The sequence below is a fragment of the Pseudophryne corroboree genome, assembly GCF_028390025.1.
Source record: "Pseudophryne corroboree isolate aPseCor3 chromosome 3 unlocalized genomic scaffold, aPseCor3.hap2 SUPER_3_unloc_21, whole genome shotgun sequence".
NCBI classification, from domain to species: domain Eukaryota; kingdom Metazoa; phylum Chordata; class Amphibia; order Anura; family Myobatrachidae; genus Pseudophryne; species Pseudophryne corroboree.
Window position 1 is genome coordinate 1,752,826 of NW_026967510.1, and position 27,549 is coordinate 1,780,374.

The following is a 27,549-nucleotide window of genomic DNA, read 5'->3' on the forward strand; positions in this document are numbered from 1 at the left end:
GGGATTAGTGAGGGTAAGGACTCTCAAGGGAAATTGGAGTGGGAGCCCACAGGTTCCAAACTGGGTAAAGAGCAGCTTTTAGGAAGGAAATTGGTGAGCCAGACCCTGTGGTTGACCCTTCTCTGCCTCATGTGGGGTGGATCCTTGGACTCTCCAGTTCCTCAGGAGGCTGTGGATTCTTCTTGCCCACTACCTAGTGGTTCTGTGGTCATCTCAGGCCATGAACCTCCCAGATGCCAGGCCTCCAGATAAACATGAAATGGTCATGGAGGTGGTCCTGGGCTCTGTACAGGAGGAGGTAGAAAAAGCAAAGGAAAGTTGTGTCCCTTCTGAAGGGGCAATGGTAGACATTGTGAATGGTGAAGGGAAGGTTTTGTGGGCGAAGAGGGAGTTATGCCATATATTCCAGAAGCATGGGTCCTCAGCCTATATGATGGCCCACAATTAATGTGGCCTCTGTCTTGACCGACCAAGCTTGATTTATGGGCTTTTTAATTTTTTTTTAAGCAGGATAAAGGCTGATTTTTTTATTTCTGCAGTAGACTAGAAGAAGCCCAGACAGTCCCACTTCCATTATACCACCTGAATGTGACTGTCAGTGACCACCGTGCCATCACTTACCTGTATGCTTACACGAAACAGAATGATGGAACACTTACAAAGGTTTCTTCTGGTGTCCACTCCGAGATTAGACATTATGGCGTAATTACTCAGACGGGAATATAAAACAGATAAAAAAAATAAAAGCTTTAATGTAATAATTAGACGCAAACAAAAGCTTTTATTATGAAATCATACAGGGGAGTATCTGCACCATATAGATGTAACATACAACAAACCACCGCAGATGGAACCCGGGTGACTCTAATGCACATGGTAATGTACAGGGTATATATGGATAGGATCTTGTATCAGAAAACACTCAACACTCCTTATCAAGATGAGTGTCTGCAACAAGTTAGGCAAACTAGAAGTGAAAACACGTTCCAATGGCCGCCATATTGTCGTGCAGCAATACAGATTGTGGAAACTGGTATTAGACATTCACATTTACACAAAGAACAAGATACAAAATAAACAGCAGAAAAAAGACCTAAGCATTTGGGATGTATTATTTAGGAAGTAAATAGAGGTACATTAATGAAAAGTGTGAGTAGCAGTCACCAGTCTGCTTGTGAAGGTCTGTAGAGTGGTGGTCTTTTGGACTGTGCAAGGCAGTGAGTTCCATGGTCAGGACTGCAAAGCTAAAAGTTCAACCCATAAATGAATGACAGGAGATTCTTGGTACTGCTGGTAACAGTCCTTCATATGTAGAAGTAAGCAGGGCAGTAAGGACGCAGAAGCTGCTTCTAGTACCTTGGACCATGTAATGTTGTGCTGGGAAGGTCAGTTAGCCAATTATGAAATAGATTTTCCATCTTACAGGCAGCCGGTGAAGGGAGTAGAGAATGGGTGTTATGTGGCAGGAACGGGCGGGTTAGGTAACAGCTTGGCTGCTGCATTCTGTACTAGCTGCAAGCTCTGTAATTCTTTTGCTGGGTGACCCAGGTAGATGGCATTGCAGTAGTCTATGAACTTCTGAGGGAATGAAGTGCTTGATTCTGTCTATGGTCCACAGATGGAAGAATGTGGATTTGTATGTGGTGGATACCTGATGTCTGTGTCAGCCACATACCAGGACAACACAAAGATTCAGCACATGTTCAGTATTTTGCAATTCTGAACACCAAAGCATAAATCCAGATGGTTGGTAAAGCTGTAGTCTTGTCCTTTGTTGGGAAGCTTCTACTATGTTTCACAAAGACTGAGTCACAGCCAACTGGCATCATCCACCCCTGGCGCTCAGCTAGGATTGGTATTTGGTTCTCAGTACATGGAGCAAAAAGCAGGTAATCAGCATAGCAGTGGTAGACCAGGCCATGACGTCTGATTATCTCACCCAGTGGTAGCATGTATATTTTATAAAGCATAAGAGATAGGATTCACCCTTGAGGAACATTGGACGACAGTGATAATTATACTCCAGAAGATGGAAATGGTTCCGTACTTGGGTAATGTCTAATATGTTCAACAAGAGCGGATTTATTTCTCTCACAGCATGAAAATGGCTTCTCACCTGTGTGACTTCTCTGATGTGTGACAAGATCTGATTTCCGTACAAAACATTTCCCACACTCAGAACAGGAAAATGGCTTCTCACCTGTGTGACTTCTCCAATGTAAAACAAGATCTGATTTCCGTACAAAACATTTCCCACACTCAGAACAGGAAAATGGCTTCTCACCTGTGTGACTTCTCTGATGTATAACAAGAGCTAATTTCTGTGTGAAACATTTCCTACACTCAAAACAGGAATATGGCTTCTCACCTGTGTGACTTCTCTGATGTGTGACAAGATCTGATTTCCGTACAAAACATTTCCCACACTCAGAACAGGAAAATGGCTTCTCACCTGTGTGACTTCTCTGATGTAAAACAAGATCTGATTTCCGTACAAAACATTTCCCACACTCAGAACAGGAAAATGGCTTCTCACCTGTGTGACTTCTCTGATGTAAAACAAGATCTGATTTCCGTACAAAACATTTCCCACACTCAGAACAGGAAAATGGCTTCTCACCTGTGTGACTTCTCTGATGTAAAACAAGATGTGATTTCTGTGCAAAACATTTCCCACACTCAGAACAGTAAAATGGCTTCTCACCTGTGTGACTTCTCTGATGTAAAACAAGATTTGATTTCCGTACAAAACATTTCCCACACTCAGAACAGGAAAATGGCTTCTCACCTGCGTGACTTCTCTGATGTAAAACAAGATTTAATTTCCGTACAAAACATTTCCCACACTCAGAACAGGAAAATGGCTTCTCACCTGTGTGACTTCTCTGATGTATAACAAGAGCTGATTTCTGTTAAACATTTCCTACACTCAAAACAGGAATATGTCTTCTCACCTGTGTGACTACTCTGATGTGTGACAAGATTTGATTTCTGTGCAAAACATTTCCCACACTCAGAACAGGAATATGGCTTCTCACCTGTGTGACTTCTCTGATGTAAAACAAGATGTGATTTCCGTGCAAAACATTTCTTACACGCAGAACAGGAATACGGCTTCTCACCTGTATGACTTCTCTGATGTGTAACAAGAGCTGATTTATGTGTGAAACATTTCCTACACTCAAAACAGGAATATGGCTTCTCACCTGTGTGACTTCTCTGATGTGTGACAAGATTTGATTTCAGTGCAAAACATTTCCCACACTCAGAACAGGAATATGGCTTCTCACCTGTGTGACTTCTCTGATGATTAACAAGATGTGATTTCCGTGGAAAACATTTCCCACACTCAGAACAGGAAAATGGCATCTCACCTGTGTGAGCATGCTGATGAATAACAAAATGTGAGCTATGTGCAAAACATTTCCCACACTCAGAACAGGAATATGGCTTCTCACCTGTGTGACTTCTCTGATGTATAACAAGAGCTGATTTCTGTGCAAAACATTTCCTACACTTAGAACATGGAAATGGTCTCTCACCTGCCTTAGCTGGCTGATTGGTAATACGCTTTGTGTTCTGTGTAAAACATTTGGCATCTATAGAACAGGGAAACACTGTATTTACTGTCAGAGCTGTAACAGATGCACCAATATCAGAGTGATCAGGAGAACATTTCCCAGTATCAGAGGGATCAGCTGATAGAGCTGGATGTATAATTGGGGTAATGGGGTTAGCTCCTGGAGAATCCTGTCTACTGTCGTTATCGGTTATTTCAGAATCCAGGGATAACATTAGATGTCCTTCTGAGATGTTCCTGCTTGTGTGTCCATCTGCTGGAAATAAAATACATTAATATATAAAATGAATAGACAAGACCCAGGGTGTTACAGGACACAATATATAATTCTATAAACTGACATTTTTTCCTGAAATCATTGCTTTTATGTTTATTAAAAAACAAAAAAAGCTAGGATGCTTAGACTGGAGCTTGATCAACACTGAACGCTCATGTGGGATTACTAGATGTGACATGGACGCTCATGTGGGAGTACTAGAGGTGACAAATGCAAAATCATGCACTTGGGTCTCAAAAATCCAAAGGCTAAATATAGTAGTAATGGCACTATACTGGAAACTACTGAGGAGGAAAGGGATCTAGGAGTCACTATTTCAGATGACTTATAGGCAGGTAAGCAATGTAACAAAGCAATGAGGAAGGCTAGTCAGATGCTTGGCTGCATTGGGAGAGGAATCAGCAGCAGAAAGAAAGAAGTAATAATGCCACTGTATAGGTCATTGGTATGGCCTCATCTAGAATACAGTGTTCAATTCTGGAGGCCATATCTTCAAAAGGATATTAATACATTAGAAACTGTACAAAGGAGGGCAACTAAAATGGTGCATGGCCTACATTACAAAACATACCCAGAAAGACTAAGAAATCTCAATATGTATAGTTTGGAGCAGAGAAGGGAAAGGGGGAACATGATAGAAACTTTCAAATATATCAAGGGTTTTAACAAAGTCCATTCTCCAAATGAAGAGAAGCAATAGAACACGGGGACATGCACTGAGACGGGAGTGGGGGGGGTGGGGTTCAGGGGGAAATTTGCGGAAAAATTACTTCATAGAAAGGGTAGTGGACAAGTGGAATAGCCTCCCATCGGAGGTGGTAAAGGCTAAAACATTAGAGCAAATTAAACACGCATGGGATAGACATAAGGATATCCTTACAAAGAAATAAGGATCAAATAAGGTTAGAGATAAAAAGAATGTAAAAAAAAAAAAAGGGGGGGCAGACTAGATGGGCCAAGTGGTTCTTATCCGCCGTCAAATTCTATGTTTCTATGACATGGACGCTCATGTGGGATTACTAGAGGTTACATGGACGCTCATGTGGGATTACTAGAGGTGACACGGGCGCTCGTGGGATTACTAGAGGTGACACGGGCGCTCATGTGGGATTACTAGAGGTGACACGGACGCTCATGTGGGATTACTAGAGGTGACATGGACGCTCATGTGGGATTACTAGAGGTGACATGGACACTCGTAGGTTTACTAGAGGTGACATGGGCGCTCATGTGGGATTACTAGAGGTGACATGGACGCTCATGTGGGATTACTAGAGGTGACATGGACGCTCATGTGGGATTACTAGAGGTGACATGGACGCTCATGTGGGATTTCTAGAGGTGACACGGACGCTCATGTGGGATTACTAGAGGTTACATGGACACTCATGTGGGATTACTAGAGGTGACATGGGCGCTCATATGGGATTACTAGAGGTGACATGAACGCTCATGTGGGATTACTATAGGTGACATGGGTTTTGCAATAATAAAACAGCAAAGAAGAGAAAGTGCTGTCCTGGTTGCGCAATAATAATAGGATTTTAATATACCTACCGGTAAATCCTTATTTCGTAGTCCGTAGAGGATGTTGGGGATGCATCAAAGACCATGGGGTATAGATAGGTCCTGTGGAGCCTTGGGTACTATAAAATTTGAATAGTGTGGGTTGGCTGCTCCCTCTATGCCACTCCTCCAGACCTCATTTTAGGAACTGTGCCTGAGGAGATGGACAACCTCGAGAGAGGATACTACAAAACTGTGTGGTGAGATTTCACCAAATCACACTGAATTTATAACATGCAACCACATGTAACTCAATGAAAACATGTCAGTATACATGACCAAAGAGTGGCAACAAATGCTGCCATTACTGAACAAGTAACAACCGTGCAGGAAAACATCAGCACTGGGCGGGCGCCCAACATCCTCTATGGACTACGAGAAAAGGATTTACCGGTAGGTATATTAAAATCCTATTTTCTCTTATGTCCTAGAGGATGTTGGGGATGCATCAAAGACCATGGAGCCTATACCAAAGCTCCCACTAGGGGAGGGAAAGTGCTGATGTACCCTGCAAACTAATTGACCCAACTGGAGGTCATCAGAGGCCAAAGTATCAAACTTGTAGAACTTAGCAAATGCGTTTGATCCTGCTCACGTAGCTGCTCAGGAAATTTGAAGTGCGGAGACACCTCGGGCAGATGTCCAGGAAGAGCCCACTATACGAGTAGAGTGATGCTTTACCGATTTAGGTTCCGGCAAACCTGCCGCAGAAAACATGCTGAATAGTACATTCGATCCAGCGAGAAAGAGTCTGCTTAGAAGCAGCACACCCAATTTTAATCGGTATCATGAAGTACAAAAAATGCTTCCGACTTTATAAGAGGAGCAGTCCTCGTCACGTATACCTTCAAAGCCCGGACCACGTCCAAGGACTTACTGAAGTAGAAATGTCAGTAGCCACTGACACCACAACAGGTTGGTTGATATGAGAAACCGACACAACCCTAGGAAGGAATTGTTGACGCGTCCTTAGCGCAACTCAAAACTCATGAAAAAACAAAGAGGGCTCTTGTGGGATAAGGCCCCACATTCCAACACCCGCCTTGCGGATGCCAATGCTAACAAAGTGATCAGTTTTCATGTAAGAAACTGAAATTCTGCCTCTCATAAAGGTTCAATGAATCTGAATGCAGGACTTGTAACATAACAGAAACATCCTATGGCTCCGTAGGAGGCACACAAAAAAAAAAAAAAAAAGGAGGCTGTATCCGCAGAACCCCTTTCAAGAACGTCTGCACCGCAGGAAACGCAGCCAATGGTTTCCGGAAGAAAAAACAAACAAGGCCGAAAACTGGACCTTGAGCAAGCCTAATCATAGGCCCACAACCACACGGGACTGTGGAAAGAGAAGGAAAAGACCTACGTGGAACCCCACTAAAGGAAGTTTCTTGGACGTACACCAAGACATCTTTTCTCCAATAACCATGTCACGATCCAGGTAATTCCTTATTAGTATTTACCTTCCAAATGCCTCCCGAGACTGTCCCTGTGGCCGCTGTGCGCGTCTGGGTGCATGTGATTCTGCTACTGCGGCCTTTATCGCCATTGTTACACATTTCCTATAGTAGTTTATTCCCCTTCTGTGTGTGTTCATGGGCGCAGCCATGTTGGACTTCAGTCACATGACATTGTTTCTCCTATCCACGGTGCTGACAAGTGCTGGAGCCTAATTGCCCACCAATCCCTGCTAACCTGTGGGTTTAAATAGCCTGTCCCAGCACTGAAGGATGTCAGTGCTTCAATGGTCTTCTGTGATTCCAGTGTGCAGTTCTCCTATGGACTTTCTCTGCGGTACAGCCTGACTTCCTGGTGATTACACTCTGCAGTGTAACCCGACACTCCAGTGATTAACCCTCTACAGTCTACCCTGATTCACCTGTGTCTGAACTCCGGCTTTCCAGCAGCCATTCTCCAGCTTCTTCTACAGCTCTCCAGCGATCCCCAGCATCACATCATGCTTCACCTGTGCTTCTAAGTACAATAGTGCATTTCTATCTGCGAACCCCAGCTTCACTCAAAGATTACCAACGATCCCCAGCATCACTTTATGCTTCACCTGTGCTTCTAAGTACAATTGTGCATACCACTTATACTTCAGATTACTGGTCACAACCAGTAATATTTCAGAGACTCTCTTGTTACTGTTTTTGTTTGGTTGCACATTATCTGACTTTTCGTTTAATAAAAGCATTTAAAGATATTCCTGTTGTCGTGGTCACGCCTTCGGGCATTTGGTATACAGCTTCTACGTATGTCCAGGAGTCCCACAGCTCCTCCTAAATTCAAGTACCCGTCAGCCTCTACAACTGAGGCTCCCAGTCACGGTCACCAGCCCTCAGTTGTGACAGTAAGCACTGACCTAATGGATCTGGCCGGAGACCAGGCCCAAGCGTTTAACCTGATGCAACAACTTGCAGCACGCTTAGAACTTCTGGAGGCTGCACAGGGTCAAGTTATTCGCTGTCTCCAGGACCTTTCCACCCGGCTGGATGGAATCCAAGTAACCCTTCATGGTTCAGGGGCGGCCAGTGTTGTGACTCTCAGTCAACTGTTGGTTCAGTTACAAGACCTTCTCTCTAGCATCGTTCCAGTTATTTCAAAGTGTCTCTGTGATACTCCTATTATCTCTGCTCCCATCTCCATGAAAGCCTTCCCACAGTTTGCTGAGAACAAGGATGCTACAGCTGCCAATCTCTCTATGTCCAAGTCGTTTCCCCTTGCTCCAAGAAAAGATAAGTTCCGGAGTAAGCCACGGTCTAGACTTTCTGAAGAGGAACGCAAGCGTCGCATGCAGTTTCAACTCTGCTTCTACTGTGGGGGTTCTGATCACTTTATTAAAGACTGTTCTCTCCGTAAGCCAAGGAAGTGGGATAGATCTCCACATCACAGCATTCATAGTTACAAACCTTCCTATGTGGAATCTTCAGCTCCTTCTGATCCGGTCAAGAAAAATATAAAAGTTGATCAAAGAAAAACCCAATTCTACAATTGGGGTCCTGTGTCCAGGAGCCCCATTTCCAATTCCGGGAAACAAAAAGAGATTTAATGAGACTTTCTTCACTAAAGGGAAATCCAATTCAGCAGCCCAAGATGGGGCGTCTGTTTCTGCAGCCCCAGGAGGGGTATCCAATGTTCAAGCTCAACTAGCGGCATATGCGTCTTCTCAAAAAGGAGTTTCTGATCTGTCAACTCCAGGAGGGGTGCAGGAGAAAACAACCCTGAGAGAGGTGTCTGATTCGTCAACCCCAGGAGGGGTCACCGAAATTTCAGCCCCAAGGGAAGTATCCAGAGCAGAGTTCCCAGATGGAAATTTTTGTGCTACAGATACAGTTATGAACTCCTGTTTGCCGTTTTCAGAGAGCACCACCCTGTTGGCATCCAGCATGGACCAGGTCCTGGATGGTCTAACTGAACACTTGGATACCACTCATTCCGTTTCCAACCGGATTCTGACTCCTTCGGTTCCAGCTGATTCCAGTAAGCCTCTTTGGTTCCAGCCGATTCCAGTAAGCTTCCACCGGTTCCAGCCAGGTCAAGCTTTTCCGGACCCAATCCTGTCCCATCCGTCTGTCCGGATCAACCTCCTTCGGTTCCAGACGATTCCAGCACCTTCCAATCTAATCAAGTCCTATCCGTCAGTCCAAAGACTCCTCTGGTTCCAGCCAGTTCAAGTTCATCAGGATTCAATTCAGATTCCGAAGGTGAATTTGTTGATGACTCAAGCTGCATTATGGGAGGTCCTGCTCTTTCCTGTTATGCTTTCACGCATGAAGAGGTTCCAGAATTACCAAAAAGCTCTACAGGTCTCTGTATGAAAAGTCCTCGTTATAGAACAAGATTTCATTTAAGCCTTAGTGGAGTGCTAGCTTCAAAAGCACAATTTTCTCGTACTTCTAATCCAGGAAAGGAACCTTCTACATGTTATTCCTCAGTCCTTTCAGATGAAGAAGATTGGGATGACTTCTAGCAATCCAGTTGCTTCAGGCTTTCCACGCCAGATTTCCTCCTCAAGCCTAAGTAGTGTCTTGGGGCCACTCCTAAAGGGAAGGGTACTGTCACGATCCAGGTAATTCCTTATTAGTATTTACCTTCCAAATGCCTCCTGAGACTGTCCCTGTGGCCACTGTGCGTGTCTGGGCGCATGTGATTCTGCTACTGCGGCCTTCATCGCCATTGTTACACATTTCCTATAGTAGTTTATTCCCCTTCTGTGTGTGTTCATGGGCGCAGCCATGTTGGACTTCAGTCACATGACATTGTTTCTCCTATCCACGGTGCTGACAAGTGCTGGAGCCTAATTGCCCACCAATCCCTGCTAACCTGTGGGTTTAAATAGCCTGTCCCAGCACTGAAGGATGTCAGTGCTTCAATTGTCTTCGGTGATTCCAGTGTGCAGTTCTATGGACTTTCTCTGCGGTACAGCCTGACTTCCTGGTGATTACACTCTGCAGTGTAACCCGACACTCCAGTGATTAACCCTCTACAGCCTACCCTGATTCACCTGTGTCTGAACTCCGGCTTTCCAGCAGCCATTCTCCAGCTTCTTCTACAGCTCTCCAGCGATCCCCAGCATCACATCATGCTTCACCTGTGCTTCTAAGTACAATAGTGCATTTCTATCTGCGAACCCCAGCTTCACTCAAAGATTACCAACGAACCCCAGCATCACTTTATGCTTCACCTGTGCTTCTAAGTACAATAGTGCATACCACTTATACTTCAGATTACTGGTCACAACCAGTAATATTTCAGAGACTCTCTTGTTACTGTTTTTGTTTGGTTGCACATTATCTGACTTTTCGTTTAATGAAAGCATTTAAAGATATTCCTGTTGTCGTGGTCACGCCTTAGGGCATTTGTTATACAACTTCTACGTATGTCCAGGAGTCCCACAGCTCCTCCTAAATTCAAGTACCCGTCAGCCTCTACAACTGAGGCTCCCAGTCACGGTCACAAGCCCTCAGTTGTGACAAACCATGGTAAAGTCTTGACGTGACTCCATCCCCTGTCCGAATAGCATAGGGATGACTTTGCTCGGAATACCATTCCGAGCTAATATCAGCCGCACAACTTCCATATCATCAAACGGATATGCGATAAGTGTTTATTAAGAACTGGCCCCTTCAGACGCAGGTCCTTTTGACGATGCGGAAGCCTTCGAACCTTTGGAAGTAACCCAAGAGCCTGAAAACAAGCTCTCCTTGGCCATCCCAGGGCAATGAGGGACGCCAGATTTTATGTTCCATTAAGTGTAACTGGAGAGAACACCTCCACTGACTAAACGCCCCTGGAACCAACAGAGGGCTGACTGCCACTGAATGTGGGTTTGTTCTGGAACCCAGTGTTCAAAACTTTATTTTGAGATGAAACATTCGTTCCACCCTACAGAGGAACGTACCAAATGTTTTAGATTTTTGACGTAAACTATGTCAGTCCGACCTTCGTTACAGAATGCTTGTGCGAAGAAGTCAGACATGTCGTGGAAGTTCTCCCCTTGCGCGAATGTCTGTCAAACTTTCTCCTGAGAGAGGAGGATCCAGGTACGACTTCTGAACCTGCGTTCCTCGAGTAGATGGAACCATTTTACCCCTTTTCAGGGAATGAAATCTAGGTGGAAGCTCAACGGCGTACTCACCGTTACAGCCCAAGATGTGCTTTGAACACTTGTCCTAGAGATTTCGCTAGAAGAACTCGTTCTGGAATCATTAAATTACGCCACAGCAGTGCTGTGAGATATTACGGGATTAGGGAAGATGTGAACATCTGGACAAGGACCCTCTGCAATTACAGAGGCCTAAGAACCTCCAGAACTGATAACAGTGCCGCATTGCCAACCATATGTAGGTATGACGCAGAGGTCAAGTGGGAAGCGGGCCTAGCCCCGCCAGTCGTAGAGACTGCCTTTCCAAATGGAAAATAAGAATTTACTCACCGGTAATTCTATTTCTCGTAGTCCGTAGTGGATGCTGAGGACTCCGTAAGGACCATAGGGAATAGACGGCTCCGTAGGAGACTGGGTACATCTAAAGAAAAATTTAGGACTATCTGGTGTGCACTGGCTCCTCCCCCTATGACCCTCCTCCAAGCCTCAGTTAGAACACTGTGCCCGGAAGAGCGAACACAATAAGGAAGGATTTTGAATCCCGGGTAAGACTCATACCAGCCACACCAATCACACCATATAACTCGTGATAGGAACCCCGGTTAACAGTATGATAACAACGGAGCCTCTGAACAGATGGCTCGCAATAACAACCCGATTTGAGTAACAGTAACTATTTACAAGTACTGCAGACAATCCGCACTTGGAATGGGCGCCCAGCATCCACTACGGACTACGAGAAATAGAATTACCGGTGAGTAAATTCTTATTTTCTCTGACGTCCTAGTGGATGCTGGGGACTCCGTAAGGACCATGGGGATTATACCAAAGCTCCCAAACGGGCAGGAGAGTGCGGATGACTCTGCAGCACCGAATGAGAGAACTCCAGGTCCTCCTCAGCCTGGGTATCAAATTTGTAGAATTTTGCAAACGTGTTTGCCCCTGACCAAGTAGCAGCTCGGCAAAGTTGTAAAGCCGAGACCCCTCGGGCAGCCGCCCAAGATGAGCCCACCTTCCTTGTGGAATGGGCTTTTACAGATTTAGGCTGCGGTAATCCCACCGCAGAATGCGCCAGCTGAATAGTGCTACAAATCCAGCGCGCGATAGTCTGCTTAGAAGCAGGAGCACCCAGCTTATTGGGTGCATACAGGATAAACAGCGAGTCAGTTTTCCTGACTCCAGCCGTCCTGGAAACATAAATTTTCAGGGCCCTGACTATGTCCAGTAACTTGGAATCCTCCAAGTCCCTAGTAGCCGCAGGCACCACAATAGGTTGGTTCAAGTGAAAAGCTGATACCACCTTCGGGAGAAACTGAGGACGAGTTCTCAACTCTGCCCTATCCATATGAAAAATCAGATAAGGGCTTTTACAAGACAAAGCCGCCAACTCTGATACACGCCTGGCCGAAGCCAGGGCCAACAGCATGACCACTTTCCACGTGAGATATTTTAAATCCACAGTCTTAAGTGGCTCAAAACAATGTGATTTCAGGAACTCCAAAACCACATTGAGATCCCAAGGTGCCACCGGGGGCACAAAAGGAGGCTGAATATGCAGAACTCCTTTGACAAAAGTCTGAACTTCAGGCAGTGAAGCCAGTTCTTTCTGGAAGAAAATCGACAGAGCCGAAATCTGGACCTTAATGGACCCCAATTTGAGGCCCAACGTCACCCCTGCTTACATGAAATGCAGGAATCGACCCAGTTGAAATTCCTCCGTTGGGGCCTTTCTGGCCTCACACTAAGCAACATATTTCCGCCAAATGCGGTGATAATGTTTTGCAGTAACATCCTTCCTGGCCTTGATCAGGGTAGGGATGACTTCCTCCGGAATGCATTTTTCCTTCAGGATCCAGTGGTCAACCGCCATGCCGTCAAATGCAGCTGCGGTAAGTCTTGGAACAGGCAGGGCCCCTGCTGCAGCAGGTCCCGCCGTAGTGGTAGAGGCCATGGGTCCTCTGAAAGCATCTCTTGAAGTTCCAGGTACCAAGCTCTTCTTGGCCAATCCGGAACCACGAGTATAGTTTTCACTCCTCGCCTTCGTGTTATTCTCAGTACCTTGGGAATGAGAGGCAGAGGAGGAAACACAAACCGACTGGTACACCCACGGTGTTACTAGAGCGTCCACAGCGATCGCCTGAGGGTCCCTTGACCTGGCGCAATATCTTTTTAGCTTTTTGTTGAGGCGGGACGCCATTATGTCCACCTGTGGTCTTTCCCAACAGTTTACCAGCATTTGGAAGACTTCTGGATGAAGTCCCCATTCTCCCGGGTGGAGGTCGTGCCTGCTGAGGAAGTCTGCTTCCCAGTTGTCCACTCCCGGAATGAACACTGCTGTTAGTGCTAACACGTGATTTTCCACCCATCGGAGAATCCTTGTGGCTTCTGCCATTGCCCTCCTGCTTCTTGTGCCGCCCTGTCTGTTTACATGGGCGACCGCCGTGATGTTGTCTGATTGGATCAGTACCGGCTGGTTCTGAAGCAGGGGTCTTGCTTGGCTTAGGGCATTGTAAATGGCCCTTAGCTCAAGAACATTTATGTGAAGTGAAATCTCCTGAGTTGACCACAGTTCTTGGAAATTTCTTCCCTGTGTGACTGCCCCCCAGCCCCGAAGGCTGGCATCCGTGGTCACCAGGACCCAGTCCTGTATTCCGAATCTGAGGCCCTCTAGTAGATGAGCCCTCTGTAGCCACCACAGCAGCGACACCCTGGTCCTTGCCGACAGGGTTATCCGCTGCTGCATCTGGAGATGGGACCCGGACCATTTGTCCAACAGGTCCCACTGGAAAATCCTTGCGTGGAACCTCCCGAATGGAATTGCTTCGTATGAAGCTACCATTTTTCCCAGGACTCGTGTGCATTGATGTACCGACACCTGTCCTGGCTTTAGGAGGTTTCTGACTAGAGATGACAACTCCTCGGCTTTTTCCACTGGAAGAAACACTTTTTTCTGGTCTGTGTCCAGAATCATTCCCAGAAACAGAAGACGTGTCGTCGGGACCAGCTGTGACTTTGGAATATTGAGAATCCAGCCGTGCTGTTGCAGCACTTCCCGAGAAAGTGCTATCCCCACTACCAACTGTTCCTTGGACCTCGCCTTTATCAGGAGATCATCCAAGTACGGGATAATTAAAACTCCCTTCTTGCGAAGGAGTATCATCATTTCGACCATTACCTTGGTAAAGACCCTCGGTGCCGTGGATAACCCAAACGGCAGCGTCTGGAACTGATAGTGACAGTCCTGTACCACAAATCTGAGGTACTCCTGGTGAGGGTAAATGGGGACATGCAGGTACGCATCCTTGATGTCCAGGGAGACCCTGTAATCCCCCTCGTCCAGGTTCGCAATAACCGCCCTGAGCGATTCCATCTTGAACTTGAAACTTTTAAAATAAGTGTTCAAGGATTTTAAATTTAAGATGGGTCTCACCGAATCGTCCGGTTTCGGTACCACAAACATAGTGGAATAGTAACCCTTCCCTTGTTGAAGGAGGGGTACCTTGACAATCACTTGCTGTGAATACAGTTTTTGAATAGCCACCAACACCGCCTCCCTGGCAGAGGGAGTTGCCGGTAAGGCAGATTTTAGGAAACGGTGGGGGGGGGGACACGTCTCGAATTCCAGCCTGTACCCCTGAGATACTACTTGAAGGACCCAGGGATCCACCTGTGAGAGAGCCCACTGTGCGCTGAAATTCCTGAGACGGGCCCCCACCGTACCCGGATCCGCCTGAGCAGCCCCAGCGTCATGCTGTGGACTTACCGGATGCAGGGGAGGACTTCTGCTCTTGGGAACTAGCTGTGTGCTGCAGCTTTTTCCCTCTACCTTTGCCTCTCGGCAGAAAGGATGAGCCTCTAGCCCTCTTGCTTTTCTGGGGCCGAAAGGACTGTACCCGATAAATACGGTGCTTTCTTTTGCTGTGGGGTAGACTGTGGCAAAAAAGTCGATTTCCCAGCAGTAGCTGTGGAAACGAGGTCTGAAAGACCATCCCCAAACAGTTCCACCCCCTTATAGGGCAAAACTTCCATGTGCCGTTTCGAGTCGGCATCGCCTGACCATTGCCGTGTCCATAACCCCCTTCTGGCGGCAATGGACATAGCGCTTATTTTTGATGCCAGCCGGCAAATATCCCTCTGTGCATCACGCATGTATAAGATGGCGACTTTTATATGCTCTATCGTCAGCAAAATATTGTCCCTATCCATAGTATCCATATTATCCCGACAGGGAATCTGACCAAGCAGCTGCAGCACTGCACATCCATGCCGATGCAATAGCTGGTCTCAATATAATGCCCGTGTGTGTGTATATAGCTTTAAAGGTTGTTTACTGCTTTCTATCAGCAGGTTCCTTTAGGGCGGCCATATCCGGAGACGGTAGTGCCACCTTTTTTGATAAGCGTGTCAGTGCTTTATCTACCCTAGGGGGTGTTTCCCAACGTGACCTATCCTCTGGCGAGAAAGGGTACGCTGCCAATAACCATTTAGAAATGATCAATTTCTTATCTGGGGAAGTCCACGCTTCCTCACACACCTCATTTAATTCCTCAGATGCAGGAAAAACTACAGGTAGTTTTTTCTCACCAAACATAATACCATTTTTTGTGGTACCTGGGGTATTATCAGAAATGTGTAATACATTTTTCATTGCCTCAATCATGTAACGGGTGGACCTATTGGAGGTTACACTAGTCTCATCGTCGTCGACACTGGAGTCGGTATCCGTGTCGACATCTGTGTCTGTCATCTGAGGTAGCGGGCGTTTTAAAGCCCCTGATGACATTTGAGACGCTGGAACAGGCACAAGCTGAGTAGCCGGCTGTCCTATGTCGTCAAACCTTTTATGTAAGGAGTTGACACTGTCACGTAATTCCTTCCATAAGTCCATCCACACAGGTGTCGACCCCACAGGGGGTGACATCACATTCACAGGCATTTGCTCCGCCTCCACATCATTTTCCTCATCATACATGTCGACACAGCAGTACCGACACACAGCACACACACAGGGAATGCTCTGACAGAGGACAGGACCCCACAAAGCCCTTTGGGGAGACAGAGGGAGAGTATGCCAGCACACACCAGAGCGCTATATACCACTGGGATATCACCTATAAAGAGTGTTTTCCCTTATAGCTATATATATATATATTTATACTGCGCCTAAATTTGTGCCCCCCCTCTTTTACCCTTTCCGTAGTGCAGGACTGCAGGGGAGAGCCAGGGAGCGATCCTTCCAGCGGAGCTGTGAGGGAAAATGGCACCAGTGTGCTGAGGGAGATGGCTCCGCCCCTTTTTCGGTGGGCTTTCTCCCGCTATTTTAAGAATTCTGGCAGGGGTTAATTAACACCTATATAGCCCCTGGGGTTATATATGGTGTCAGTTTGCAGGCCAAGGTGCTATTTATTGCTGCTCAGGGCGCCCCCCCAGCGCCCTGCACCCATCAGTGACCGCAGTGTGTGGTGTGCATGAGGAGCAATGGCGCACAGCTGCAGTGCTGTGCGCTGCCTTGAAGACAGAAGTCTTCAGCCGCCGATTTTCCGGACCACCTTCTTGCTTCTGGCTCTGTAAGGGGGACGGCGGCGCGGCTCCAGGAACGGACGACGAGGTTGGGTCCTGTGTTCGATCCCTCTGGAGCTAATGGTGTCCAGTAGCCTAAGAAGCCCAAGCTACCACCACTTAGGTAGGTTCGCTTCTTCTCACCTTAGTCCCTCGTTGCAGTGAGCCTGTTGCCAGCAGATCTCACTGTAAAATAAAAAACCTAAACTATACTTTCTTTCTAGGTGCTCAGGAGAGCCCCTAGTGTGCAACCAGCTCCGCCGGGCACAGAAATCTAACTGAGGCTTGGAGGAGGGTCATAGGGGGAGGAGCCAGTGCACACCAGATAGTCCTAAATCTATCTTTAGATGTGCCCAGTCTCCTGCGGAGCCGTCTATTCCCCATGGTCCTTACGGAGTCCCCAGCATCCACTAGGACGTCAGAGAAATCAGAGATTTAGTTTCCAAATTTCTTTTGATAATTCCGCCAGGTGGGAGCCAGTTAAGTTATTGACTTGCGACCGTAGGTAATGCATACCCGTAGCGGATCCCTGTCTCCCACCTGAGTGGACTTCCAGGGGGAAGCGTCATGCGAAAATAGTAGGTGGAACAGATGTCGTATTCTGTTCCTGCCCCACCTTTCCCGAAAAAAAGGCGGGGACCTCGGGACCTTACCGTTATCCCGCCCCTAGGGTCAAGAAAAGAGCATCCCTACCAATCGAACATTTATATACATATATAAAATTCTAACAGAGGTCCTGCATACTTTCCAATAGTACTGGAAACCCATGCACCCACAATAGGTGGCCTGAAGACAGTTTTACTGGCCGAGTATATAAATGGGAGTGTAGGCTCAAGTATGCGGCCAGCCTGTTCTTTCAGTGATGCTGAACCGGGGACGGGTCAGGTAATAGTAATCTGATAATCTGGACACAGCGGTGTGCACCACAGGAGAAATCTCCCAATATGTCTTACCCTTTACAGGACACGGCTAAGCCGTGAAAATACCCTTAAGAATCAGGACTTATGTGCCTGGGATTTTCCAGGTGTGTTCAAACATAGCATCAGAAATAGGGGATGTTATCACAGGCTTCGTATTTATAGTAAAATAAACTCTCATCTCCTGTACAGGAGTGTAACAGCGATTTCTAACTCTTCCCCGAAGTTTGCATCATAGTTTGAATACACTTTGCTAGGATAGCATTTTGTCTACAGATCCCCTCTCACGTCCCCGTGTCGACATCTGACGACTTGCATTATACGTGTAACAGCACGCTTCGAGGGACATGAAGGGTCTGAAGAAGTTTTCAGATTGTATAAATATATCATTTAACTGAGAAATTATAAACTTAACTTCTGTAAATCCTCATCATGGGGACCAGGAGACATGACACCGTTCTGTCTTACTGACATGAGGCAATAGCTGAATTACATTCTGCATTGACTGAAGTATAGATATATATTTTCCTTATAGACATGATATACTGTAATGTTACACATACACAGATACACAGTTTGTATACTGATTTATCAGATTAATAGGACAGGAATTCATACAGTCCACATCCTCTGATATACTCTTTAGACTGATAATGTGAACTTTCACCCTCATACCCAGACGGTCTGCAACATTTACCTCAGAGAATAATCAGATCAATACAGAAGTATGAACCAGCCACATACCAGCGCTACTAGAAACTTTTTTTATAACCTTCTACTGAATTAATACATTAACATCATCCCAAAATACATCCCCCTATACTTATAACACCCTGTTACCAGTGAGTTATGAGCAATGGTGCAAGTATGCGGGTACGGGCAGGAACGGCGTACCCTTAAGAATTTAGCCGTGGGTATGCCGTACCCACACCGACGGGCCGCCGCTCCTCTTCCCTCCCTGCCTCTGCTGCTCCCCGCACCACCGCTGATGTGAGGGGAGGAGAGTGCAGCCTGCGCCTCTCCTTCCCCGTAGTCTCCGGCGGGTACAGGTGCCTTTGTTCAAGTCAGCACTGCCCGTGAGCCAATCAGAGCTCGCGGGACCGATCCTCCCGAAGAAGTAAGGGCCATGGATCTTCCAACAGAAGATCCAGCAGATACGCATACCAACCCCTCCTTGGTCTGTCCCGAGCAATGAGGATTGCCAGAACCTTTGTTCTTCTTACAAGTTGAAGAACTCTTGGAATCAGAGGAAGTGGGGGGGGAACACATACACTGACGTGAACACCCACGGTGTTACCAGTGTGTCCACTGCCAATGCCTGCGGGTCTCTCGACCTGGAACAGTACCTCCACAGCTTCTTGTTGAGATGGGAGGCCATCATGTCTATGTGAGGTACCGCCACCAATCAGGTTACCTCATCGAACACCTCAAAGTGGAGGCCCCTCTCTCCTGGATAGAGATGGTGTCTGCTGAGGAAGTCTGCTTCCCAGTTGTCTACTCCCGGAATAAAGATTGCAGACATCGCCACTGCGTGCCTTTCTGCCCAGAGGAGGATTCTTGACACCTCTGACATTGCAGCCCTGCTCTTTGTTCCACCTTGTTGGTTTATGTAGGCCACTGTTGTCACATTGTCCAACTGCACCTGAACAGCTCGATCCTGTAAGTGGTGTGCTGCTTGAAGAAGGCCATTGTACACGGCCCTTAGCTCCAGGATGTTTATTGGGAGAAGAGATTCTTGATACGAACACCTTCCTTGGAAGGTTTCTCCCTGAGCGACCGCTCCCCAACCTCTTAGACTTGCATCCGTGGTTAGAAAAATCCAGTCCTGAACCCCGAACCTTCGGCCTTCCAGAAGGTGTGGTAGTTGTAGCCACCAGAGGAGCAAAATCCTGGCTCATGGTGACAGACGTATCCTCTGGTGCATATGTAGGTGAAATCCCGACCACTGGTCCAAGAGATCCATCTGAAAGGATCGAGCATGAAACCTTCCATGCTGCAGAGCCTCGTAGGAGGCAACCATCTTCCCCAGAAAGCAGATGCACTGATGAACAGATACCCGGGAAGGCTCAAGACACCCCGGACCATTGTTTGAATCACCAATGCTTTTTCCACCGGTAGAAACACCCTCTGCACCTCCGTGTCGAGGATCATTCCCAGGAAAGACAGGCTCCTTGTTGGCTCCAGGTGAGACTTTGGAAGTTTCAGCATCCAACCGTGCTCCTTGGGCAGAGTGTCGTGAGAACAATGGATCTTAATAACTTCTCCCTGGATGAAACCTTGATCAGGAGATCGTCCAGATATGGAATTATGTTCACCCCCTGCTTGCTGAGGAGAACCATCATCTCTGCCATCACCTTGGTGAAGACCCTCGGTTGAAACAGATAGTGATCGTTTAACAGTGCAAACCTGAGATAAGCCTGATGCGGCGACCAAATGGGAATGTGGAGGTATGCATCCTTGATGTCCAGGGACACCAGGAATTCCCCCTCCGTCAGTCCTGAGATGACAGCTCTCAGAGACTCCATCTTGAACTTGAACTCCCTGAGATAAAGGGTCAAAGACTTTAAACATAGAATTTGTCGGCAGATAAGAACCACTTGGCCCATCAGTCTGTCCCATTTTGTATTACATTATTTTTATCTCTAACCTTATTTGATCCTCATTTCTTTGTAAGTATATCCTTATGTCTATACCATGCATGTTTAAATTGCTCTACTGTCTTAGCCTCTACCACCTCTGATAGGAGGCTATTCCAATTGTCCACTACCCTTTCTGTGAAGTAATTTTTCCGCAAATTTCCCCTGAACCTCCCCCCCTCCAGTCTCAGTGCATGTCCTCGTGTCCTATTGCTTCTCTTCATTTGGAGAATGTTTCCCTCCTGGACTTTGTTAAAACCCTTCATATATTTGAAAGTTTCTATCATGTCCCCCCTTTCCCTTCTCCAAACTATACATATATATAATACATATATTTAACCTTTAAATGTTCCCGGAAAACTCACCTCTTCAAACAAGCCTATCAAATTCCAAACCTACCCACATAACCTTCAGTGCTTCCCTATCTAATTAAATCCTCTCTGTACAGTACACATAACATCACATATCTTGTCTTTCTTTACTCTCACACCCTCCTGACACTTGGCCAACATCGCTGGGTGATCCTATCGTACAACCAATTAAGAACCTAGCAATCTGGTGGACCATTATGCAATAGGTAGCATCTATCCTTGTGTATCAATGCCTATTTCTCCATAGATTGTAAGTTTGCGAGCAGGTCCCTCCTACCTCTATGTCTGTCTTTTTTACCCAGTTTTGTTCTATTACTGTTGTTCTAATTGTAAATCGCAACGGAATATGCTGCGCCATATAAGAAACTGCTAATTAATAAAATAATAGTTTCCTACTGTATTGTCTTACTGACCTATTGGTGGTCATTCCGAGTTGTTTGCTCACTGCCGTTTTTAGCAAAATAGCGATCAGGCTAAAAATGGGCGAATCTGCCATGCGTATGAGCCGCAGGGCGCACGCGCTAAGTATTTTCACACGAAACTATGCAATTTTCCACAGGTCCGAGCAACGCTTTTCAGTCGCTCTGTTGATCGGTGAGTGATTGACAGGAAGTGGGTGTTTCCGGGCGGAAACTGAGCGTTTTCCGGGAGTGTGCAAAAATGCCTGAGTGGCTGGAGAAACGGGGGAGTGGCTAACCGGACGCTGGGTGTGTTTGTGATGTCAAACCAGCAACTAAACGGACTGAGGTGATCGCAATCTAGGAGTAGGTCTGGAGCTACTCAGAAACTGCAAGGAAATACTTAATAGCAGAACTGCCAATCTTTTGTTCGCAATTCTGCTAAGCTAAGATACACTCCCAGAGGGCGGCGGCCTAGCGTGTGCAATGCTGCTAAAAGCAGCTAGCGAGCGAACAACTCGGAATGAGGGCACTAGTTTCTTACTGCATTGTCTTACTGACCTATAGTTTCCTTCTGTATTGTCTTACTGACCTATAGTTTCTTCTGTATTGTCTTACTGACCCATAGTTTCTTAATGTATTGTCTTACTGACCTATAGTTTCTTACTGTATTGTCTTACTGATGTATAGTGGCTTACTGTAGTCTTACTGACCTATAATTTCCTTCTGTATTGTCTTACTGACGTATCGCAGCTTACTGTAGTCTTACTGACCTATAGTTTCCTTCTGTATTGTCTGGCTGACCTATAGTTCCTTACTGTATTGTCTTACTGACGTATCGTGGCTTACTGTAGTCTTACTGACCTATATTTTCCTTATTTATTGTCTTGCTGACGTATCGTGGCTTACTGTATTGTCTTACTGACCTATAGTTTCCTTCTGTATTGTCTTACTGACCTAGTTTCCTTCTGTAATGTCTTACTGACCTATAGTTTCTTCTGAATTGTCTTACTGACCTATAGTTTCCTATATACATAGTTTTCCTGTCTATGGTGGTCATTCCGAGTTGTTCGCTCGCAAGGCGATTTTAGCAGTATTGCACACGCTAAGCCGCCGCTTACTGGGAGTGAATCTTAGCATAGTAAAAATGCGAACGATGTATTCGCAATATTGCGATTACACACCTCGTAGCAGTTTCTGAGTAGCTTCAGACTTACTCGGCATCTGCGATCAGTTCAGTGCTTGACGTTCCTGGTTTGACGTCACAAACACACCCAGCGTTCGCCCAGACACTCCCCCGTTTCTCCAGCCACTCCCGCGTTTTTTCCGTAAACGGTAACGTTTTTTCCCACACGCCCATAAAACGGCCTGTTTCCGCCCAGTAACACCCATTTCCTGTCAATCACACTACGATCGCCGGAGCGAAGAAAAAGCCGTGAGTAAAATACTTTCTTCATAGCAAAATTACTTGGCACAGTCGCAGTGCGGATATTGCGCATGCGCACTAAGCAGAAAATCGCTGCGATGCGAAGAAATTTACCGAGCGAATGACTCGGAATGAGGGCCCATGTATGGTAGGTAAGTAAGTTAACAAGAGTGCTCCCAAAAAAGAGGATTTTGGTACTTACCGATAAATCCATTTCTCTGTCCTAGGGGACACTGGAGTCTTATACAGTAGGGGTGTGAAGCTTGCAACCGGAGGTGTGGCACAATCTAAAAATGATCAGTCTGCACAGACGGCTCCTCCCCCTTCACATCCCTCATCCCTCAGTTTGGAAAATTTGACCAAGAGAACAGGACATGATACTATAGCACATGGCGAGGAACCGACCCGCACAACATATCAAACAGCATCCAAGAAACTCTTAACAGAAAAACTAACGTTGTTTGCACAAACTGTTTGAACAAGAACCTTGAACACAGCAGGTTGACAGCACCGAGGTGGGCGTCCAGTGTCCCCATGAGGATTCAGAGAAATGGATTTATCGGTAAGTACCAAAATCCTCTTTTCTCTTTCATCCACTAGAGGACACTGGAGTCCTACACAGTAGGGGACGTCCTAAAGTTATCCCCCAGGGAGGAAGTGCTGTCGGTGGCCTGCAAAACTAAAACGTCCAAACTTAGAGTCTCCGGACGCGAAGTTATCAACCTTGTAAAATTTTGCGAACGTGTGGGCTGAGGACCACATCACCGCTCTGCAAAGTTGAGTAGTGGAAACACCTCTGGCAGCTGCCCATGACGCACCCACTGATCTGGTGGTATGAGCACCCATCTGAACCGGAAACTGTTTGTCACAGGAAATGTAAGCTTGCCAAATGGCAAGTCGAATCCATCTAGACAAAGGCTGCTTAGATGCTGACCAGCCCTTTTTAAGAACAAACAATGGTCCAACTTTCTAAAGGACGACGTAACTTGTACATATACACGTAAAGCTCAGACAACATCCAAGGACACTTCCCCATCTGTGAGACCCTGAAAAGATGGGACCACAATTGGCTGGTTTACATGAAACCCCGAAACCAACCTTAGGAAGGAAACCTGCTCTTGTACGGAGTTCTACCCTATCCTCATGAAACATTCAAAGGACTCTTACACGATAAGGCTCCCAACTCAGAAACCCGCCTGTCCGAAACCAAGGCAAGCAATAATGTGACCTTCCAAAAGAGATATTTCAGGTCTGTTCTTGCTAACGGCTCAAAAGTTGGAGATCTCAAAAATTCCAACACCAAATTTAAGTCCTATGGCGCAGTGGTAGGATAAAAAGGGGGTTGTATCCTCAGAAAACCCCTGTAAAAAGGTTTGAACCTCTGACAAGAGTGCTAACCGCTTGTTGAAATAGGATGGAGAGAGCCGAAATTTGAACCTTCAGAGAGCCCAGCCTCAGTCCTACATCTAGACCGGCCTGAAGGAAGAGTAGAAGTCTGGATAAGTGGAAGTTCGTCGAATTCCAACCACGTTCTTGACACCAGTCCATGCACTTCTTGTAAATCCTGTAGTAGTGCATGGCTGTGACCGGCTTCCTAGCGGCAAACATCGTAGGAATGGCCGTTCTTGGTATCCCTCTGTTTCTTAAGATCCGGGTTTCAATAGTGACGCCGTTAAACGTAGCTGGGTGTTGGAACAGTCCCTGAGATAGCAGGTCCTCCCTCTGAGGTAACCATCAAGGATCTTCCACTAGTAACCCTCGCAGGTCTGAATACCAACTCCTGTGGGGCCAATCTGGTGCAATTAGAATTGACCACACTCGTTCTCATTTCAACCATTTCAGAACCCTGGGTATGAGTGGGAAAGGTGGAAAAATGTAAACCCTCCTGTTAATGCGTCCACTCCTTCTGCTGCTGGAACTTTTGCCTGGACACATATCTGGGCAGCTGATGGTTTTGCCGAGACGCCATTAGATCGACTTGAGGTAGACCCCATCTGCTCACCACCATGTCAAAAATCCGTGGATGTAGGCACTACTCTCCCGGATGCATGTCCTGGCGGCTGAGATAATCTGCTTCCCAGTTTTCCACACCTGGAATGAACACTGCCGAGAGGATGAGGTTTCACCTTTCTGCCCACAACAAGATCTTTGTGGCTTCCTTTAACGCCATCCTGTTCTTTGTTCCTCCTTGATGGTTTATGTAAGCCGTCATTGTGACATTGTCCGACTGTATCTTTAAGTGTTGACCCATGACTAGGTCTGCGGCTAAGAGAAGCGCATTGTAAACTGCTCTCAGTTCAAGAATGTTTATGGGTAGGCTGCTCTCCTGTAACGTCCATCCTTTATGTCCATGGATACCATGACCCCTCCATGTTCTAAACCCACAATAACTGACTGGATTTATTCCATCTTGAATCTGCAAACCGTTAGGAATTTGTTCCACTAGGACGGCACCCCAACCTCTGAGACTGGCGTCCGTTGTCAGGATCCTCCAATCCCAAATGCCGAATCTCTTGCCTGCTGCGAGATTCTTGTGCAACGACCACCAAATCAAGAAGGTTCGTATGCGTGGTGGGTGCTGGATTCTTCGATGTAGAAGCCAGTGCGAACCTGCTCCCTGAGCAATGAGTTTAATCTGGAATCGTCAGGAATAAAGTCCTCCGCACCGGAGAGCTGCGAATGACGCCACCCTCTTCTCGAGAAGTAGCACACAGAGGTGTAGAGAAACCATCTGTGTCCTTAGTACCTGAGCCACTAACCTCTGTGGGTCCTGGATCTAGTTCTCTGGTAGGAATACTCTTAATTGTATCGTGTCCAAGATGAGACCGAGGAATTGAATCCGTGGAGTTGGCATGAGGTTGGATTTCTGGAAGTTCACAATCCACCCATGTTGAATGAGAAATTGATGAGATGTCTGAGCATCCTTTTTCAGCTGTTTCTGAGATGAGGCCTTGATCAGTAGATCGTCCAGATAAGGTATGATCGTGACCCCTGTCTCAATCCTGTCACCACTATTGCTATGATCTTTATAAAGATTCTTGGAGCCGATGATAGACTGAATGGCAGGGCCCTGATTCGGTAGTGATCCCACACCGGTGCAAATCTTAAGTAAGCTTGGTGAGGGGTCCAAATCGGGATATGAAGGTATTTTGCACTACCAAAAGTTTTGAATAAAATCCCGTTCCTCATTGAGGATCTGGGACTGGCGACTTAACCCTTTGTATGCAGGAGTCTTTGAAGTTGCCTCCTGTAACGCTCCTGCTCGCAATGGGCACCTAGGACCTCGCGCTGCAAATAAACGGACTGTGTGGACGCTCTTGTAACTATCCTGTAACCCTGGGAAATATCTGGTTGACCCAGACGGGTTCACTACGGCTGGCCGGCGGTCGGGCTCCCGGCGCCCAGCATACCGGCGCCGGGAGCCCGACCGCCGGCTGACCGACAGTGTGGCGAGCGCAAATGAGCCCCTTGCGGGCTCGCTGCGCTCGCCACGCTACGGGCACGGTGGCGCGCTACGCGCGCCACACTATTTTATTCTCCCTCTATGGGGGTCGTGGACCCCCACGAGGGAAAATAAGTGTCGGTATGCCGGCGGTCGGGCTCCCGGCGCCGGTATACTGAGCGCCGGGAGCCCGACCGCCGGTATACAGAAGACCACCCGGCCCAGACATCTGGTGATGTTTTGGCCCAGGCGTCCCGAAAACCTTCCAACTCTGCGCCCCCCAAGGGGGACCCCAGGTGAGCAGGGAAACCATCATGCCACGGGTCTGTTCTGCTTTTCTGGTGTTGACTATGAACGACCTCTACCTCTGGTTCCACGAGTCTGTTGCCTCAAAACCTCTTCTGGCTCGGTACGACAGCGATCAAATGAATTTAAACACTGGTCCCGAGCAACCTCCTCTAACGTGTGATGTGGTGCTCGAGTAAGAAGTAGGTAGAAAGGTAGATGTCACTGCAGTTGCCTGCGAAATCCACTTGTCTAACTCATCAAACATCATCTAACCCCCAAATGGAATAGCCTCTACTCTCTTTAAAAGAAGGGGAGCGGCGGAGGAGCTGCGCTGCTAGCCTACCAGGGCTTAAGTTACTAGGCAGCAGCATATGAGAAGCCCTCGTACTAGCACCGACGGCGGGAGGAAGCGTGCAGGGGATATAGCCCGGGTCTCTGTGAGTGCAGGGGAAGCTGCGGCTGCTAGCAGCGAGAGATATGTCGTTTCAGCGGGAGGGGACGCTCTTTTCAAGCGCCACGCTGTGTGTTTAAGAGGCGGCGGTATACGCTGCCGCTGACAGCCGCGCTGTGTCTCCCTCAGCCCTCTGTCTGTAGAGGAAGGAAGGGCGGGCGGGCGAGCAGACATGAAGCGGGAGTATATAGCTGGCCAGGGAGTGTTTTAGACCGTTTGTTCTGTCACAGCGCCAGCGGAAGGAGGGGGGCGGCGGGGAAGCTGCGCTGCTGAGTCCCAGGGCTTAGAGACAGAAGGTAGCAGCGTTGTGTGCGGTCCGCGGGAGGAAGTCTGTCAAACTGCCTCCTGGATCCATGAAGAAGCTATGGTTACCGTGAGTGTAACTGTAACTAGGGCCCCTTCACAACCTTTACTCACTGCTGACTCTGTGCTCCGGATTTTCTGAGGAGAGATGCAGATCCCCTTTAGTAGGGATCATTGTCTCTCTATTCTTAAGACTTTCGTCCCCCTTTACATTAGGGTAACTCAGTCTCAATATTGAAATGGAGCAGGAGCTCCCTTCTTGTGCTGGTACCCCCTTGGAACAATTTTTCAAATTGAGGGATGTGAAGGGGGAGGAGCCGAATGTGGAGACAATGCTAATTTTTAGATTGTGCCACACCTCCGGTTGCAAGCTTCACACCCCTACTGTATAAGACTCCAGTGTCCCCTAAAGGATGAAAGAGAAAGGAGGTTTTACCTCTTTCTTTCCCGACCGCTCTTCTATGCAGAAGGGATATATCTGCTGTTTATTGAGAGATGCTCCCTGTAAGGAATATAGAAATTTTCCACTTGTAGCTGATCTTGCAAAAGACCCCCACCCAATTTGTATCAGTTAAATTAAAGTCTCCCATGATTAGGACTTCTCCCTTTAAAGCCATTTTAGTGATGTCCAACAATAGATTCCTGTCCAAATCCTGCCCCTGGCCAGGTGGTCTACAGATCACCCCAATGCTAATAATGTCCTTCTCTCTGGTTTCTGTGGGGAGCCAAAGGT

General features: G+C 47.1%; 1 protein-coding gene across 1 annotated transcript in view; it reads right to left on the reverse strand.

The window, feature by feature from the left end:
- Nucleotides 1–771: 771 nt before the first annotated feature.
- LOC134983707 (zinc finger protein OZF-like) overlaps nucleotides 772–27,549 on the reverse strand; it is a 314,293-nt gene continuing 287,515 nt past the window's right edge. The window contains exons 2-3 of the mRNA XM_063949362.1: nucleotides 2,955–3,836; nucleotides 772–2,872 (exon numbers count right to left, since the gene is read on the reverse strand). Coding sequence (XP_063805432.1) covers nucleotides 2,016–2,872; nucleotides 2,955–3,795 — 1,698 coding nt within the window. The 5' untranslated portion in view covers nucleotides 3,796–3,836 and the 3' untranslated portion in view covers nucleotides 772–2,015. The remainder of the gene's footprint in view (nucleotides 2,873–2,954; nucleotides 3,837–27,549) is intronic.